An 18,416-nucleotide genomic window follows, 5' to 3' on the forward strand; every position below is an offset into this window, starting at 1 on the left:
GCCACATTACTAACGAATTTAGGCATCAGGCTTTGAAGGACCAGTTAAAGGATATCAAAATGAAATGCAATCTTATTTACCACTACATTTAGTAATATGTAGTCATTCTCCACACACAGCTGTTCTCTACATACTCTGTAGTCATCTCTCCGTGGCCACACAGACCCAGTCTTTCGTAGCTAAGTAACAGAAAGCCTTGTTTCAATTTTGGTGGCCTGATTGTACTCCCGGATTCTATTGTATGTGATCTTGTCTTGCCACTTGATGTTAATTATAGCCTGTAGCCCATGCAAATGAAACTGAGATGAAACATGTGATTTCAATTACAGGGCCGACTCTCACAGTCTGAAGCTGTCACTGCTATCACTTCTCTATAAAGTATGAGCTTTGCCTCTATCTGGACTTTTAAAGCTACCTGTAAAAATGCTGATCACATCAAAGAGCATTGTAGTTTGGCATATTTAACAGTCACCCTAGATACTGAACTCTAGTACTCATCTCCAATGAGTAAACCACAGCAAACAGGAAGGAAGGAATGGAGGGAGGGAAGGAAGCTACCAAACTAACAGAATACAGGTCTTCATATCAAGTATGAAGTCATTTCTTTATTCCCGGAGAAATTGCTATTTTTTGACTCTGATTCCTTAGATAAGATTCTTCACATCAAAGCATTAGATAAACTGCAAGCAGCTATACAAGTATTAGTTATTTAAAATAACAAAATCTTATAAATATTTTACTCACTATTCTGCAGTCTCTCACTACACATAGATTAACCTAGAACTTAAATACTGGAAAAATATATGTTATAGTCAAGTGGCAATATTCTATGTGCGCCACCCCTGTAGGCAAAGAATACTGAAAACAAATAGAGTATAAGTTATTATTAATAATGTAACAAGTTACCATAATAGAGGGGTACTCTGGGAAAAAACAAATTGGTTTACTTCTAATGTGTGTGTTAGTATGCCCCTGTGCATTTTGTGTATATGTGTGTATGTGTTTCTTCTTTGGTAAGCAAAGTACCAGGAAACCACCTTGGAAATGTCTAAAAATGGTAGACTTCTTGGATTCACTTTCATTGTTCACTTAAAAAGATGTAAGAATCAGAACATATAGCCTCCTCGATCAGGCTGGATACAGGGTCTCCTAAAGTCACTGATAATACTATCATTCAGAAGAGTAGATGTAGGACAAGATGCAGTTTGGCATGTTTAAAAATCACACTGGAGTTCAGTGCTCATCTTCATTGAGCAAACCACAGTGAACAGAGGGAGAGAAAGGATAATTAGCAGATCGTTTTTGGAACAGCACCTACTGTGGATCTCCCAAAGAGAAGCAGATTCACTGACTCTACGTCTATGAGGCTGCAAATAAAGACATGTCTCCAAATCTAGATTTAGTTGGCTGCCCACAAACCTGGAAAGTAGTTTTGAAGGGAACTGAGAGAACTGAGATTTTTTTAAAAACTTGAGAATACTGACCTTAGCCAAGCTTATCAGTGAGTTAGTAGGATCACCCTCCCTTATTACCCTAATCAAAAAATACAATAGAAGTCATTGCCCTAGCAGTGGTTCAGCATCTTCTACCAAATGTTCAATAGCCGTATTATATAGTATTTAGATTGGATGACCATAGCTCACAGATTTCTTAGATTCTGCATCTGATTTACACATGTTGTCCCCAAGAAATGATATTAGTAAATATTGTATCTGTCAGTGTATCCTGATTTGGGTGATATATGACATGGTCCCTCTACATTTAGACTAAAAGGCAGAAGTGAACTGATTCCACTCTCAATTTCTCTCAGTCTGGATTTGGAAACTTGATCTCTCTACACATCTGGGTTCCTTGGAACATTCAGGGTTGGGCAGATATGATAATATCAATACTATTAATAATTGTATGGGTGGGACATTAGGAATTTAGACAACACGCTAAATGTTTAGTCAAAGAGTCTCATTACATTATGATTATTTCTCACTGGGTGGAATAATAGCTCTATTTTCTCACATTCATGGAGATAAAATCTAGGACTTTGTTCTTTTATTGATCAGTAATGTGCTTCTGTGAAAGCCTACAGCCTTCATTCCTTTATAATTATCCGTTTAATCTCTAAATAACATGGATTCTAAGTAGAAATTCATCTCCACGTAATAAGATATTCAGCATTTTCTAAAATTATCCTAAGCCTTGCAGTCAAAGTGAGGGGAAAGATTATATTCCATATGCACCACCACTATTTTCTTTGTGTTTAGACAGAGCAGGCTAGAAAGCTTGTTTGAGAATCAGGAATGTTTGACTCTGGTTTTGTTATTACCTAGGAAATCAATTATGTCAGGTTATATATTTCTGATTTTTGCAATGATAATGTTATAATACATAATATTTGAAGATCCTTCTTTTGTTTGAAAGTGATGTAACTCCTTGACTATGCTATAATAGGACTGACTACACCATCTAAATTTAATTCTCAAATTCTCTTTCATTAAGTGGACATAGCTCCCTAGGAAAGATTTTCTGATACAAGTAGATGTTAATGAATCTAAACTCCAACATTTGCCAACTGGATAACATTGGACATATATAACGCTATATATTTAAAAAACTCTCAGCCTCAGATTTTGCATCTTCAAAATGAGAGAGCTGGAAGGATGACTCTTTTTAGTTTTCTAAAATAAAGAATCTATTCCTTAGTGGAGAATTTGTTTCTTAGAAAAATAAGAACTTTGTCTTTTTCCCTATCCTCTGTGAATAACACATCTCTTCTTTTGTGTTCCTCTGTCAGGATAAAAGCCTTTTGTCCTAACTATGATAGGTTAAGGCTTTTAAGAAAGTATAGACAAGAGAAGTCAATTATGGGTTTAAGCTTTGGTAGTATACTCCAAGTTTCTACAGACAACTGGGTGATTTCTTTCCTCTTGCACTCTACTTGCTCTGTTTGGATGCAGCCTGAAAGAGAAAATTCACTTTTCAGCTAGTTGCACTTAATGAAAAGAATCTGGGAAAAATCTCACAAGCTCTGAGCCAGCTGCAGAGAGGCTTGAGTGGTTCCTTAATGACGGCAGCTTAGGGACGTGGGAGTGTGGCCACCAATCTGATTTCAGATAAGCACTGTACTTTTGTGAGACTATGGAAATAGTAGGTCAGACACGACAACTGGGCCATTCAGCACTTGGCCTTGGGGCTAGCCTGTGCTTCTTCTGAAATCAGCAAGGAAGCTGCAGAGGCCTGCCATTCCTGGAAACCACCTCAGATTCTCCTATCATGGGGACTGGTCCAGCTTGCATTATGGAGGTCATCCAATCCTATAAATCTGCTCTGACAGAAAAATAATATTTTTCCAACCTGCTGCAAAGTTAAACTGTCAGTTTAGACATTTGCCAGCTTTTTATAAAAGCATCATCAAACCATAAAACAGCCTATAAATGAATATGGTTCCTTCTTCTAGTAAGGTGATTAGAAATAATTATTTCACACATATGCTATGTTTTATAGCCTATTAAATAAAACTTACATATCATATTCAACTTCATTTCCCCTTGTTTTAATCTTATTTTTCCTAAATATATAAGCATAGTTCTATTGTTTGAAGGTAAAACAATCTTCTAAAGAATGTCTTAGTGTTTTATACCTGTTTGTATGGTGTTTCTTTCCTCATATCAACTAACTGGATTGTTGCCACTTCGTTAGCCAGCTCTCAATCAAGCAAGGCGAACACATGAATTGAGAGATTGCTGCATATGGCAGACAGTACTGAGTAACTCTGCAGGGAATACTTTCTGCCAATTTTGGGTTCTAAATCTGTTTTGTGTGCACATAGTGTCCTCAGCTGAGAAGAGAATTCCAGCTTCATTCAAGCCACAGTACGCCTTGTTTTCCTGTTGGAATCAGGATGTATTCCTGAAACTGTGTGCACAGAACAGTAAACCAATCACTGTGGAATGAACTATCAGTCTGAAATGTCTAACATAACAATTTGTTCAGCCAGTAATAAGAAACAGTTTTGCTTTACATTTGAAAGTCTGGCATTTAACTTATGATTTTGTCAATATACACCAAAGGCCACAGAAAAAGAGCTATGATGAATCTGCTATCAACCTAACTCTGGGCAGTTGTGTGTTTTGTTCTGGTGAGTTTCTGTAAATGCATAACAATAATATTGCCTAGATTCAAAAGAAAATGTGAAGACCATTTCCTGAATAAAGTACATGTACCTGGCAGGAAAATCATGTGAGGAAAGTTTGAATGCAAAGGTTATCAGTTTATTACAGCAACCAAGAGCAGTGCTTATATTAAAGAAGGTGTTTAGCTTTTTATTGGTTTGTCCTTTCAACAAATATTTACTGTGTATCTTTCTGAGAAGCACAATATACCACTTGCTAAGGAAGCCACAGGTGAATATTACACAGGTTTTGCCCCAGGGAGATTAAAATCTATTGGGATGAGTAAACATATAAATGTAAAAGAAGGAGCTATAAATTACTCTCATTCCTCAAGTAGATTATACAAACATCTTAAGGTCAGTACCATGTTATGTCACCCCTCATCCTTTCTCAGCTTAGGTTGATTCTGAGATAAGGACTTGAATGCAAGTAGTTAGTTGATTTGAGAAGTGACCTTAGAAAGTACTGGTAGGGAAATGAGGAAATGAGACAAGAAAGGGAAGGAAGCCAGTACTGGCTGCATTAAAGGAGCAGGCTACTGCCATGACACCCTGGGGATAATCCCACTGGAAATGCCCGGAGATTGCCTAGGACACACCTCTGAGTTAACCCGCTGAAGGAAGGGGTAAAGAAGATTGTTCTTTATCCACCAATTCCTCCCATAACATTGTTTGAGCGCTACTGCAGGTTGCACTAACTCCTGGACACTTCCAGCCTACCCTGAGCACTGACCAAGTAAGTACATTCCTGTGGCCAGATCTCAGGTAGAGACTTAGATCCAGACTACAGCTCCTATCAGGAAGCTGTAAACACATCTGGAAATGGTGAGTACCAAGGGGATATTTGGGTGACAGTGACTATGTCTACTTACTCCCTTAGCTGTAGCTCATACATAGATTTAAACACATTGTGAGCATTTTGACAATACCAATTTATGTAACAAATACTATATATTCTGTCCTCTATTGTATTTTTAGTCCCTGCAATAAACAAATAGATGATCTTCTTTCTCTCTAATTCCTACTTCCATGTATTTATCACTTGTTATTATATAAGTGAGTATTATAATGACTTCCTAATTGATTTCTTGGCCTCCAGTCTGCACCTGCTTTAATCTGCCATATAGAGTGTTATCAGATTAACATTTTGTGTCTTCCTTTATTAAGCAGCTCCAGTAGTTTTTTCCCATGCCTATTAAGGCATTCCTAAATTTCTTAGTCTAACGTCCATAATGTCTGCATTTGCATTCTATAGAATACTTTTACTTGTATCATTTTGTTTCATCTTCACAACAATTCTGTGAATAGATACTATTATCCAGTTTTGGTGATAATCCCTTAAAAGTTTGTGATTTTCCCCAAAGAATTTAAGAGAAGTTTTTATATCTTATACTAAGACAAGGCTTGGAATTTGAAGCCAAGTGTGCTGTTATCATTTATTTGCAATACATTTACCCATTCTCTGGGTTTCTCTGTCCAGCTATGTTCCCAACAATCCCAACTCAGACTCCTTTGCTTGTGATTGGTGCTAGAAGGCGCCAACAGGAAGTCAGCAGCCCCCATGGGTTTGTAAGCACAGGATGCCACTGGAAACAGTGCATCACTTCAGTGGTATTGGATGTCCTCATGTGTGACTTAACATTTACTGTGTATCAGTTTGATAACTCATAATGTGCAGGGTACGTAAAAACAGTCTTATATGTCATACACACACATAAAGGTGGGCATACACACACATCAAAAATATGTAAATTGAGACTTTCTGTCTCAATATTAGTTTGTCTCTATCTCAGAATAAAACGCATATTTTAATGTGAGGTTCAAGACAACATTAACTTGCTAAGGAGATGGGCAAGAACTTATCTGTTTTACTACTGTACTCTGACCATCTGTCTCCAGCTTGTCAGAGAAGTTGGAAAAGCCAAGAGGTAAGTTGTAATTAAAGCAAGTATTTCTTTGACAAGAGCTATGCTGTGAGTCCCATCTCCCAAAGGGGACTGGGGTGGGATGGTAGTCTTCTGACCTTAATCTTAGTGAGAGAATCTTCAAAAAGATAACTCAGCAAGCTTGATTGTCTTCCCAGCAGTGTGGTGACACACTGGATGAGGGTCAGACTCACAAGTGAGGATTTTAAAGGGCAAAAGGCTGTAGCTGAAGCTGCCTGCTGGGCAGCTAAATGAAAATAAAGGTATAATTGAAAATAACTGTACTCCCACTGATGGTATATCAAAGGGGCATCTTTCCTGTACTATTACATAAAAGAAATTTGGCCAGATTTGGTTTAGATACTGCAAAGAGGGACAAATGGAGGGGCAAGTGGACTTTAGCAGAAAGAGGTTGGGAGGGTGTTGCCAAATGCTTAGGAAATGAGGGAGGAATCTTGAATGTCCAGCTGGAGGAGATACATTTGCATGTGTCAAGGGAAGTAGAGAAGAGAGAGCCTTATGACAAGAGAATTTTCTAAGTAACCCATAAAAGCATCTCTGAGAGAGAGAGTATCAGCTTTAAGCTTTTGCCACAGTCAGAGGAAACATGGCAAATTGGTTCAGGTAGGTAATATATAGAGAATCTACACATTTTTTTCCTACTATAGATAGTCACTCCAAAAGGGAAAAGAGAAGCTTGAATTTTAAACAAAGTTTAGAAGCTTTATTATTGTTGTCATAATAGAGTAGATAGAATGACTACTAACCTTACACACTTCTTTGACAAAATTGTTTGGAGGACCTTTTATTTTCTAAAGTGAACAAAATTAGAGATCAAGTTCTAGTGGGCAGATTGAAGACATCTATCCTCCTATGACTATAAAACACATGCACGTTTGACATCAGTAGGTTCTTAAGGAAAACAGACCATTGTTTTCTGAGATAAATTTCCTAAATATATTTGATCTTTACACAAGGAAACCAAACTAGCCTGAAAGGTTATCTTCTTGACATTAAATTGCATGTAAAATGGACTGAGATAACTTTTAGTATCTCTCTTTTTAAAAAATGTTTCAAATATAAGAAAATCCCATTATATTAATGGCATTAATTTAATCTACTTACCAGATAAATGCATATTATTTTACCATTAACATCTAAACTACATAGAAAAAAAGGTATATCTGAATATTGAGTATAAATTTGATATCAAAATATTGAAGCAAACTCCCTTCTAATTGTTTCATGTTTAACAAAATAATTCATAGTATATACAACCCAATGGATCAGAGGCATCATATAATCAGTATGATTTTATGATGCCTTTAAACAAGGGCTGAAAACCTCTGATTTACAAGTCAAAGCTTTAAAGATCAACACAAAAGCAAAATGAATGAATGAATGAATGAAGGCCCTAGGCAGGTTTGGGGAGAGGGGACTTAGAGATCACATTGCCCCAATGAAAACAATATGACATCATTTATACATTTTTAAAAGGGCTTCTCTAAATAAGACTATACAAAGAAAGTTAAAACAAAGCAAAAATGAGAAAAGAACAATCATCATGTAAGATAGCAGATAAAGGCACAGAAAAGAAAACAAAATGTTAAGAAATACTGAAATGGCCAATTATGGTTTAAAGTTTCATTCTGAGATAGACCTGTCATTTTAATGCATTTTAACATAATTTTCTTAAGCCAGAATTTTGTACATTGTAGAAAAATTTAAATACATTACACTCCACACAGATAATCAAGAAGTATTCTCACCACCAGCAGCAATACTTGGATACAACCACCGCTCTCATTTTCTTCCCCTCAGAATTCTATCTATGGATTACATTTCCCTGGATAGGCTTTGCAATCTGGCTTAAATATTTTACTGTCCTTGAGTTTACCAGTGCCTGCTTACTATTTTAATTTTTGCCTCTTTTGGCTACGCATTCTGTAGATATTCCTTCGAAATACTCATCTTAAATACAGCTATGACGGAAGCAACTGTACACAGGAGAACCGTATAAGAGCTCATTATGAAACAAATTGAGCCATATTCAAATATACAGTAAAAGCAGATGAGATATGAGAATTCATGTGATCATAACTTGTGTCACTAATGAGGTATTTGTCACATGACTTCAGTATCTTTTTTGAACTAGGATATTAAAACAAATATGCCATACGGTGAGAAGCAATTGTCCTTATGGTAGACTATTCCCATCACTTTTTAATGACAAGGAGAATATCCTTAAGTGTGAACTGTCTGGGTCACTTTCTAAAAGACTTCAATATAGAGGAGGGTGATTTAAGCAAGACTGTTCCACCTACCTCTTGCTAGAATTACTGTAATTTTTCTGCTAAGAAGAAAATGGGCACCTCTGAATGAATGGATGATACCATGCTTATGGCTGGACACATCTGAAACATCTTGTCAAACGTGAAAGCAAAGAAACTATCAAATTTACTACAGATATGTCAGAAGGATTCAGGCGTGTGGAGAAGCACACACTGACCAATGATAGGACAATCTGAGCATCAACAAAAATAACTATCAAGTAAATTTAAAACATCTGAAATTTTCATATGTGTAAGTTTGTGATGATAGTGGGAGAAATGGGTATTTTTGAAGGAAATACAAATCATTGTTTTTAAAATTGATGAATCAAGAGAAAGAAGTCAGCATTAACAATAAAATCAATACATATGTAACTAGAGTGTAGTAAAAGTTGGAGACATTAAGAGAAATAGGTTAGAAAGTAGGCAGGAGCTAGACCTTAAAAGATACTGTAAGGCATAGTTAGTCTTTATTCTAATTGCAATAGAAAGCCACTGAGTCTTTGAAGCTGGTTAATGATATAATCAGGAAGAAAGAAAAAGTAGAGATAATAATAATGTTATTAATTTTTTGTTGTTGTTAAGCAAAAATAGTCCTTATTCAAATTTAATGGAAACAGGGGTCACTATACTTTGCAAGACGGGAAAAAATAAAATTAAAAAAAATTCTTTTCTTTTCTTTTTTAATATAAAACAATATAATCACAATACCAGAATATGGAACTCTACAGTTTATTTCCTATGGGTTACTGCAGGTATCAATTTTCCTCGACTGTGCTATTCACAACTTTGTTAAGTCCAAAAATATGAAACCGAAGTGGTAGGAAACTTAAGACTTAGCACTTTCACTAAATGGCATACATCAAAGGGCATCAATTCAAGGGCAAAATGGTTGAACTCACCATACCTACCTATGTCATCATTCCAGCCTTAAAGCCATCCAGGTACTGAGCTCCCTGTAGGAAAGGCCAGGCCTCAAAGCCAAGGCATTTTGGATATTCTACTGTGGGCCATGAGGAAAGGGGGTTTTCAAAGAGAAGACTGCTTTCCGTCGAGCAGGAAGGCCTGACGCCAGGAGGCTTTACAGAGAGGAAGCGCTTAGACTTAACAATTGTAGACACACCATTAGGGGAGTTAAAAATGTACAGCAGTGACATATGTTCTACTTCAATCACTTGTGCTACGGCTACCAGGCTACCAAACATGTACGAAAGACTTCTCGGGTAGTTCCAGCTGTGGTCGTAGCCAGTTAGGACCTTGAGTGGGACCTAGATCTAAACCGGGAGGGCGATCTGGACGCAGACCTGGATCTAGACTTGGACCGGGATCGGGTTTTTGACGCAGACTTTGATCTGGAGCGTGATTCTGAGGGAAGGTTTGGTTTTGATTTGGAATTGGACCTCGACCTGGACCGGGTCTCCTGATTGGCTCCAGCATCCTTACTCTCCGCTCGGCCTTCCCTCTGGCCAGACTCGGACTTGGCGTGTTCCCGCTTCTTCGAGCCTGAGCGGGATCGCGATCTGGGCTGGGAGCGGTCGTTGTCTTCCTTCTTCTTCTTTTTCTTGCCAACTTGCTGTCTCGCTTGCCACCTCGTTTTCTGCTCCTCTCGCTCTTGCTGCGGCTGCGGCTGCGGCTCTCCTCCCCGCTTCTCCTCCTCCCCTTCCTCTTGTCCTTGCTTCTGCTGCGGCTGCGGCTGCCCCGCTTCTCCTGCGCGCCCCCCTCCTGACTGCGGCGTCTACTTTTGCTCTTGCTTTTCTGCCTGCTGGGGCTGCGGCTCTTGGACTTGCCGGTGCTGTCGCTGTTCTGGACCTTCTCCTGGGCCTGGTCTTTGCTCTTGCTGCGGCGCTTGTCGGCGCTGCGGCTGCGGCTCTTGCTCCGGGAACGGGAACCTGACCTGGAGAGGGATCTACTCTTGGAATGACTGCTTTTGCTGCTGCCGCTTCGGCATCTGCTCTTAGGAGAATGTCTGCTTCGAGAGCGAGACCTTGAGGGACTCCGGCTCCTGGAGTAGGACCGGCGTCGTCTAGAACCCGGCTTGTCTTCAACGAATCTGATTTTTCTGCCATTGACTTCAGTTCCATCTAACTTTTCCAAAGCCCTTTTCATATCAGAGTAAGACACACATTCAATCACCCCTTCAATTTTGCGTCCCTTGTGAGCATCTGCATAGGTCACTTCTCCCGCCTGACGCCTATAATCCTTTAGGTCTTGCCAGCTGCACCGACTTGACAAATTCTCCCCAATAAGTCCGTATTCTGTGCGGGTAGGAGGGCCATATTTATCTCGGCCACTTCTTCTATAACCATATCCACTGCGTCCAGAACCGTAACTGCCATCTCGTCGCGGGCCGCCGGCATGCTCAACGATTACTCGTTAATGATATAATTAGGAAGAAAGAAAAAGTAGAGATCATAATAATGTTATTAAAATTAAAAGGAGGAAACATGAAAGAAAAGATCTCATTATCTGAAAAGGCAAATGGGTGTTGGTATTCTGACAAAAGAAGGGTGAGAATGTTGTCTCTGTCATTGGAGAGTTAAACTTGGTAAGGGAATGGAGCATAATGCTGTACAATATTAAATGTTCATCTGTAACTTTGTAAAATACATTTAAGTGACACATATCAGCATGGTTGTGTTATTCACTGAGCATTTCAGATGGAGGTACATGTCAGGTTAAACTTAGAATTAATTCAGACTTGATGTTTCCAAGTGGATATGGCAGGAGAAGAAAGATGTGAAGAAGTTTTACAGAAGATTTACAAGAGAGTGATTGTGGTGCTGAAGCATGAACTCTAAACGGGTTACGGGGAGGTGAGGACATGAGTGAAAAGTTTTAAGTGGACTGTAGGTCCTGAGGAGATTGAAGAAATGTTGGAGTGAATATTTGAGTAAATGTGTGATAATAAAAAATGTGGTGATTAAAACTAGAGTAGAATACTAAAAATATGTAGATTTGACAGGTGTTATCATTTTTGATGATGAAAAGTGGAATATGAGCATGGGAGTGCTTGCTTAGGGTGGAACAGAGGAAAAGATCACTGATATTAAATATTTCAAAAAACTGAGGGACCAGAAATGGATCATCTACTATGTTAACATGAATGTTGAAATGCCAGAGTTGATAATAGTAATAGTAGATAAGGAAGAACAGTTAGATTTATTGCAGCTGGGGTTTGGTCATATAAGTGTAAGAGAAATTTCTAGAACCAAAGAGAATACAGTTCCAGGTAGGAGTTTAGGTGAATTGATTGGAAAATGATCCCTAAGTAAAATAGGAAAAAATTATAATCAGGGAGTAAATGAGTTTAAACCACTTAACCTCATTTAATCTCAAGTCTCTCACAAAGAGAGCAAGAGCATTGGGAAAAAGTGTTGACTAAGGACTTTTCAAATGATATCGGTCTTTATTTCTAGTAAGTGTCAAGGAGGTATTTATGCATTCATAGATCTGTGCCTTAGACAGTTATGTGTTTGGCCAACTACTTTGCCTCACTTTTTAGTTTGAAATGATTCTCAAACTTTGAAGAATGATAAGGAAAAATATAATGGTTACAGAAAACTCTTCATTTTGGTTGATGCAGAGTGTTTGGTCTTACCAGTTTCCTAAATATTGAAGCAGGTCATTATGTGCTTGAGACTGAATCAGAATGATGGGCATCAATCACACAATGGAATTGTTATTATCATAAATTACATTTATTTGTTTTGGAATATTAAATAAATCTTGCATTTCTGGGATGAACTTCACTTGGTCATGATGTATTATTCACATACAATTAGATTCAATTTGATAACATTTTGTTTAGATTATTTGCATCTATGTTCAAGAAAGTATTGGTCGGCAGTGTTCTTGTAACAGTTTTGTCTGGTATTGGTTTCAGGGTAATGTTTACTTTATAGAATGAGTTGAAAGTGTTTCTTCCTCTCCTGATTTCTGGAAGAGATAGAATAGAGTTGGTATTATTTTTTTCAAATGGTTGGTAGTCACCAGCAAATACATCTAAGTACAGAGTTTGCACAGTGACAATGTTTTTAACTACAAATTCAACTTATTTAAAAGAGATGGAGGTATTTAGGTTACATATTCCTTCTTTTGTTAGTTTGAGTAATTTTGTTAGTGTCAGTCAAAAAATTAATCCATTTCTTCTAAATTGTCAAAATAAAATTGCTTACAACTTTCCCTTTTCCTCCTTTTTAATATCTGTAGATTCTGTACTAATGTCACTATTCTTACTCCTGACACAGACTTGTGTCCTTCCTTTCTTTTTTTCCTGATTAACCCAGCAAGAAGTTTGTCAACTTTACTGAGTTTTTCAAAGAACAAGCTTTTGATTTCATTATTTTTCTGAATTCATTTTCTGTTTGCTATTAATGGATTTTGCTCTGATCTTTATTATTTACTTTCACTGCTTATTTTGGGTCTCATTTATTCTCATTCTCTTAGTTTCTTAAGAGGAAAGTTGAGATCATTGATTTGAGATCCTTCTTATTTTCTAATATTTGTGTTTAGTTCTATAAATTTCCCCCTATGTACTGTCCAAGCTGCCTCTTACAAATTCTGTTATGTTGTGTATTCATTTTTCATTCAACTCAAAATACTTTCTAATGACACTTTTGATTTTTTTCTTTGACCCATATGCTATTTAAAAGTGTGTTATTTAATTTCTAAGTATTAGGGATATTTGAAAGATCTTCCTTTTATTGATTTTTAAGTCCACTGTGGTCAGATAACATGTTTTGTATGACTCAGATCCTTTGAGAGGGGTTTGTGGACCAGAATATGGTCTATTTTGGAAAATAATTGGCATACATTTTAAAAGAATGTGTTTTCTGATGTGGTTGGTAAGAATGTTCTGTAATGTTAACTAGGTCCAGTTTATGGAAATTGCTTTTTAAATTTTCTATATCGTTACTGATTTTTGGTCTAATTGTTCTATCCATTTTTAAGGGCACAATATTGAAATCTATAGCTATATTTTTGTATATGCCAAATTCTCTTTGTATTTCTATCCGTTTTTTGATTCATGTATTTTGAAGCTCTGTTATTAGGTACATCCATGTGTAGGATTGTTATTCCTCTTGATGTATTGATCCTTTAGCATTATTATTATTTTTTATTTTTTATTGAAGTACAGTTGATTTAAAATGTTGTGTTAGTTTCTGGTGTATAGCAAAGTGATTCAGTTATACATATATACATATATATATTCTTTTTCATATTCTTTTCCATTATGGTTTATTACAGGATATTGAATATAGTTCCCTACATTATGTAGTAGGACCTTGTTGTTTATCTATTTTATATATAGTAGTTTGTATCTGCTAATTCCCTAATCCCTCCCACCACCTTTCCTTTTTGGTAACCATAAGTTTTTTTCTATGTCTGTGAGTCTGTTTCTGTTTTGTAAATAAGTTCATTTGCACCGTATTTCAGGTTCCACATATAAGTGATATCATATGGTTTTTATGTTTTTCTTTCTGACTTACTTCACTTAGTATGATAATCTCTGGATCCATCCATGTTGCTGCAAATGGCATTATTTCATTCTTTTTTATGGCTGATTATATATACACAATGGAATACCAATACACAATATAAATATAAACACACACACACACACACACACACATCTTCTTCATCCATCCATTTGTCGATGGACATTTAGATTGCTTCCATATCTTGGCTATGTAAAAGTGCTGCTTTGAATATTGGGGTGCTTGTATCTTTTCAAATTAGCGTTTTCTTCAGATATATCCCCAGGAGTGGGATTGCTGGATCATATGGCAACTCTATTTTTAGTTTTTAAGGAACATCCATACTGTTCTCCATAGTGGCTGCATCAATTTACATTCCCACCAACAGTGTAGGAGGGTACCATTTTCTCCACATCCTCTCCAGCATTTATTATTTGTGGACTTTTTAATGATGGCCATTCTGACCAGTGTGAGGTTATACCTTACTGTAGTTTTGATTTACATTTCTCTAAGAATTAGTGATGTTGGGCATTTTTTCATGTACCTATCTGCCATGTGTGTGTCTTTTTTAGAGAAATGTCTATTTAGGTCTTCTGCTTATTTTTCGATTGGGTTGTTTTTTTGTTTTTTTGTTTGTTATTGAGTTGTATGAGCTGTTTGTATATTCTGGAAATTAAGTCCATGTCAGTTGCATCATTTGCAAATATATTCTCCCAGTCTGTAGGTTGTTTTTTTTTGTTTTGTTTATGGTTTCCTCTGCTGTGCAAAAGCTTGCAAGTTTGATTAGGTCCAATCTGTTTACTTTTGCTTTTATTTCTACCCCCTTGGGAGACTGACCTAAGAAAACATTGCTACAATTTATGTCAGAGAATGTTTTGCCTATGTTCTCTTCTAGGAGTTTTATGGTGCCATGTCTTATATTTAAGCCTTTAAGCCATTTTGAGTTTATTTTTGTGTATGGTGTGAGGGTGTGTTCTAACTTCATTGATTTACATTGGCTGTTCAGATTTCCCAACTCCACTTGCTGAAGAGACTGTTTTTTCTCCATTGTATATTCCTGCCGCTTTGTCAAAGATTAATTGACTGTAGGTGTGTGGGTTTATTTCTCGGCTCTCTATTCTCTTCCATTGAGCCATATGTCTGTTTTTGTGCCAATACCATACTGTTTTGCTTACTGTAGCTTTGTACTATTGTCTGAAGTCTGGGAGGGTTATACCTCCAGCTTTGTTCTTTTTCCTCAGGATTGTTTTGGCAATTCTGGGTCTTTTATAGTTCCATATAAATTTTAGGATTATTTGTTCTAGTTCTGTGAAAAGTGCCGTGGGTAATTAGTATCATTAAATGAACTTCTTTATCCATTGTGTTAGTTTTGCATTGTTCCTGTGTCTTATTCAGTCCAGGCTGCTTTAACAGAATATCATAGACTGGATCGACATCATAAATTTATTTCTCACAATTCTGGAGGCTGGGAAAGCCACAGTTCAAGGTGCTGGCAGATTCTGCAAGGGCTTGCTTCCTGGTTCATAGATGGCAGTTTTCTCACTGTGCCTTCACAGGGTAGAAGGGGGGTAAAGAGCTCCCTGGAGTCTCTTTTAAAAGGGAACTAATCCCATATATAAGTACTTTGGTCCCATATGTAAGACCTCCCAGAGGCCCCATCTCCTAATACCATCACATTGATGTTTAGGATTTCAACATATAAATGTACAGAGGATGCAGACATTCAATCTATAACATCCTGTAACAAACTATCAAAAATGTTAGTGCCTTAAAAACAACACAAATGTTTTATCTGTTCTGTAGGTTAGAAGTCTGACCCAGGTCTCTGTGGGCTTAAAAAATTAAGGTGGCAAGGCCATGTTCCTCTCTGGAGGATCTAGATGAAATCTGTTTCCTTGCCGTATTCAAATTCTAGAGACAACCCAAATTCCTTGGCTTGTGGTCACTTTCCTTCCATTTCAAACTCAGCAACATTTCATCTCCCTTGCCATTCTTCCATTGTCATATTTCCCTCTGACTATAGTCGGGTAAAGTTCTCTCTTGTAAGAACCTAAGTGATTAGATTGGGCACACCTGGATAATCCAAAATAATCTCCCCATTGCAAGGCCCTTAACCTAATCACACCTGCAAAGTCCCTTTTGCCATATAAGGTTCTCACTGTTCTGGGATAAGGACATGTACATATTTGGGGGGAGGGGTATTATTCTGCCTACCACACATTTGGCATGATGCATTGTCTGAAATCTATTTTGCCTAATACTTATATAGGCACCCCAGTTTTCTTTTTGCTTAGTATACACATGGTCTATCTTTTTTCATCCTTTCATTTTTAATCATTTGTGTATTTAAAGTTTGTTTCTCATATGCAACATACGGTTGATTATTTTCTATGCAATCTGACAATCTTTGCCTTTTAATTGGGGTATTTAGAATATTTACATTAATATGATTATTCTTAAATAGTTAGGATTAAATCTACTACTACTTGTCCCTTCTGTTATTGGTTCACCTTTGTCTGTTCTTGCCTTTTTTTAAATTGAGTATATTTTATTCTATTTCTTTTTATTTTTTGCTTATTAACTACATTCTTTTAAGATATACTTTAGTGGTTACTTCAGGATTTACAGCATACATCTTTAACTTACCACAATCTACCTTTAAGTGTTATTATACCTCTTTACATATAAAGTATAAGAATACTTGGAATAGCATGCTTCCTTTTTTTCCTTTCCAAGTTTTTGTGTTATCTACATTATATTTCTACATGTGTTTTAAAATCCATACTGCATTGTAATTATCTTTTTAAATTGTCATTGTCTTATAAAAAGGATTATATAAGAAAAAATCTTGTATATTTACACATGTAATTGCCACTACTGTTAAACTCTTCATTCTTTTGTGTAGATTCACATTTCCATCTGATGTCATTTTCCTTCTATTTGAAAGATTTCCTTTAACATTTCTTGTAGTATAGATCTGTCTGCTGGTGATAAATTATCTTAGCTTCTACATATCAAAAATGTCTTTATTTCACCTTCAGCTTTGTAAGATATTTTCCAGAGTTTAAATTCAGTGTGGATAATTTTTATCATTCAGTACTTTAAAGTTGTTACTCTAGCACTTTCTCCCTTGTCTTGTTTGCAATGAAAAATGTGCTGGTATCCTCACCCTGGCCATTTTTCTTCTGTTCATGATGTATCTTTCTTTTTCTGAATGCTTTTAAGATTTTTTCCTTTATCCTCAGTTTTGAGTAATTTAATTATGATGTGTCTTGATGCAGTTTATCTTGTGTGTGTGTTTGGGACTTATTGTTTATGTAGCTTTGTAGTTTCTACCGAATTTGAAAAAAAAATGTGGTCACCATTTTTTTAGAGTAAAATTTTTCATTTCTATATTTATTTTTATATGGTTTCTATTACTACATCTTCAAGTTTACCAATCTTCTTCTTTCTGCAATGTCTAATATACCATTAATTTCATCCATTGTAATTTTCATCTCATACTTTGCAGCTTTTATCTTCAGAAGTACAACGTGTCTTTTTTAACACATTTTATTTCTACACTTAACTTTTGAATAGATATAATAGAGCTGTATTAACTGTTTTAACAACGTTGCTAATTCTAACATCCACATCAGTTCTGGGTAAGTTTCAAATGATTGATTTTTCACCTCATCCTCCATTCTAGTTTCTACTTCTTTGCATGCCTGGGGATTTTGATTGGATATGACACATTGTGCATTTTACCTTTTTCTGTGCTGGATATTTTTGTATTTCTATAAATATTCTTGAGCTTTGCTCTGGGATGCAGTGAAGTTACTTAGAAACGGTTTGTCTTTTCAAATATTGCCTTTTAGCTTTGTTGGGCAGGAGCAGAGAAGTGTTAACACTAGGGTAATTATTCCCATCTACTGAGAAAAGGCTCTTCTGAGTTATTTATACAATTCTTCATGAATTACAAGGTTGTTCAGTTGCTGGTAGAAACAGCCACTATTCCAGACCCTATGTGAGCACTGAACACTATTCCCTTTAATCCTTTGGGTGATTCTTTCCCTAAGTATTTTCCGGGTTTGAACACAGTCATTGGTACTCTGTTGAATACCCTAGGAGGAACCTCTGCAGCTCTCTGGGGTTTTTTTTTTTTTTTTTTTTTTCCCTCTGTGCATTCACTTTTCTCCCATACTCTGTCCTGCAAACTCTAGCCACCTTGGTTTCCCCAGACTCTCAGCAATGTCTTCTCAACTCTGGGAGTCCTCTGAGCTCTATCTGTATTTCCCGCCCCTGTCTTGTGGCCTGAAAACTCTTTTACCTGGGCAGTTATAGAGCTAACATCTACTGTTCCTCATCAATCAAGGAATGCAATCATTCATTGCCTAATATCCAATGTCTTAAAAACTGTGATTTTATATTATGACATATGTTATTTAATATATGAAATTGTGGCTTTTCAGGTAGGATTGTAAATTAATTCTAGCCCAGTTACTTTATCTTGTCCAGAAGTAGAAGTTCCATTGATTTA

At 36.5% G+C, this 18,416-nt stretch overlaps 1 protein-coding gene across 1 annotated transcript in view; it reads right to left on the reverse strand.

The window, feature by feature from the left end:
- Positions 1 to 1,615: 1,615 nt before the first annotated feature.
- The window catches only part of LOC309619844 (uncharacterized protein), a gene marked incomplete at its 5' end in the record, with an annotated part of 117,697 nt that continues 100,896 nt past the window's right edge, over positions 1,616 to 18,416 (reverse strand). The window contains one exon of the mRNA XM_082375653.1: positions 1,616 to 10,789. Coding sequence (XP_082231779.1) covers positions 9,615 to 10,789 — 1,175 coding nt within the window. The 3' untranslated portion in view covers positions 1,616 to 9,614. The remainder of the gene's footprint in view (positions 10,790 to 18,416) is intronic.

This window comes from Balaenoptera borealis (genome assembly GCF_965194805.1).
Source record: "Balaenoptera borealis genome assembly, chromosome: 1".
Lineage (NCBI taxonomy): Eukaryota > Metazoa > Chordata > Mammalia > Artiodactyla > Balaenopteridae > Balaenoptera > Balaenoptera borealis.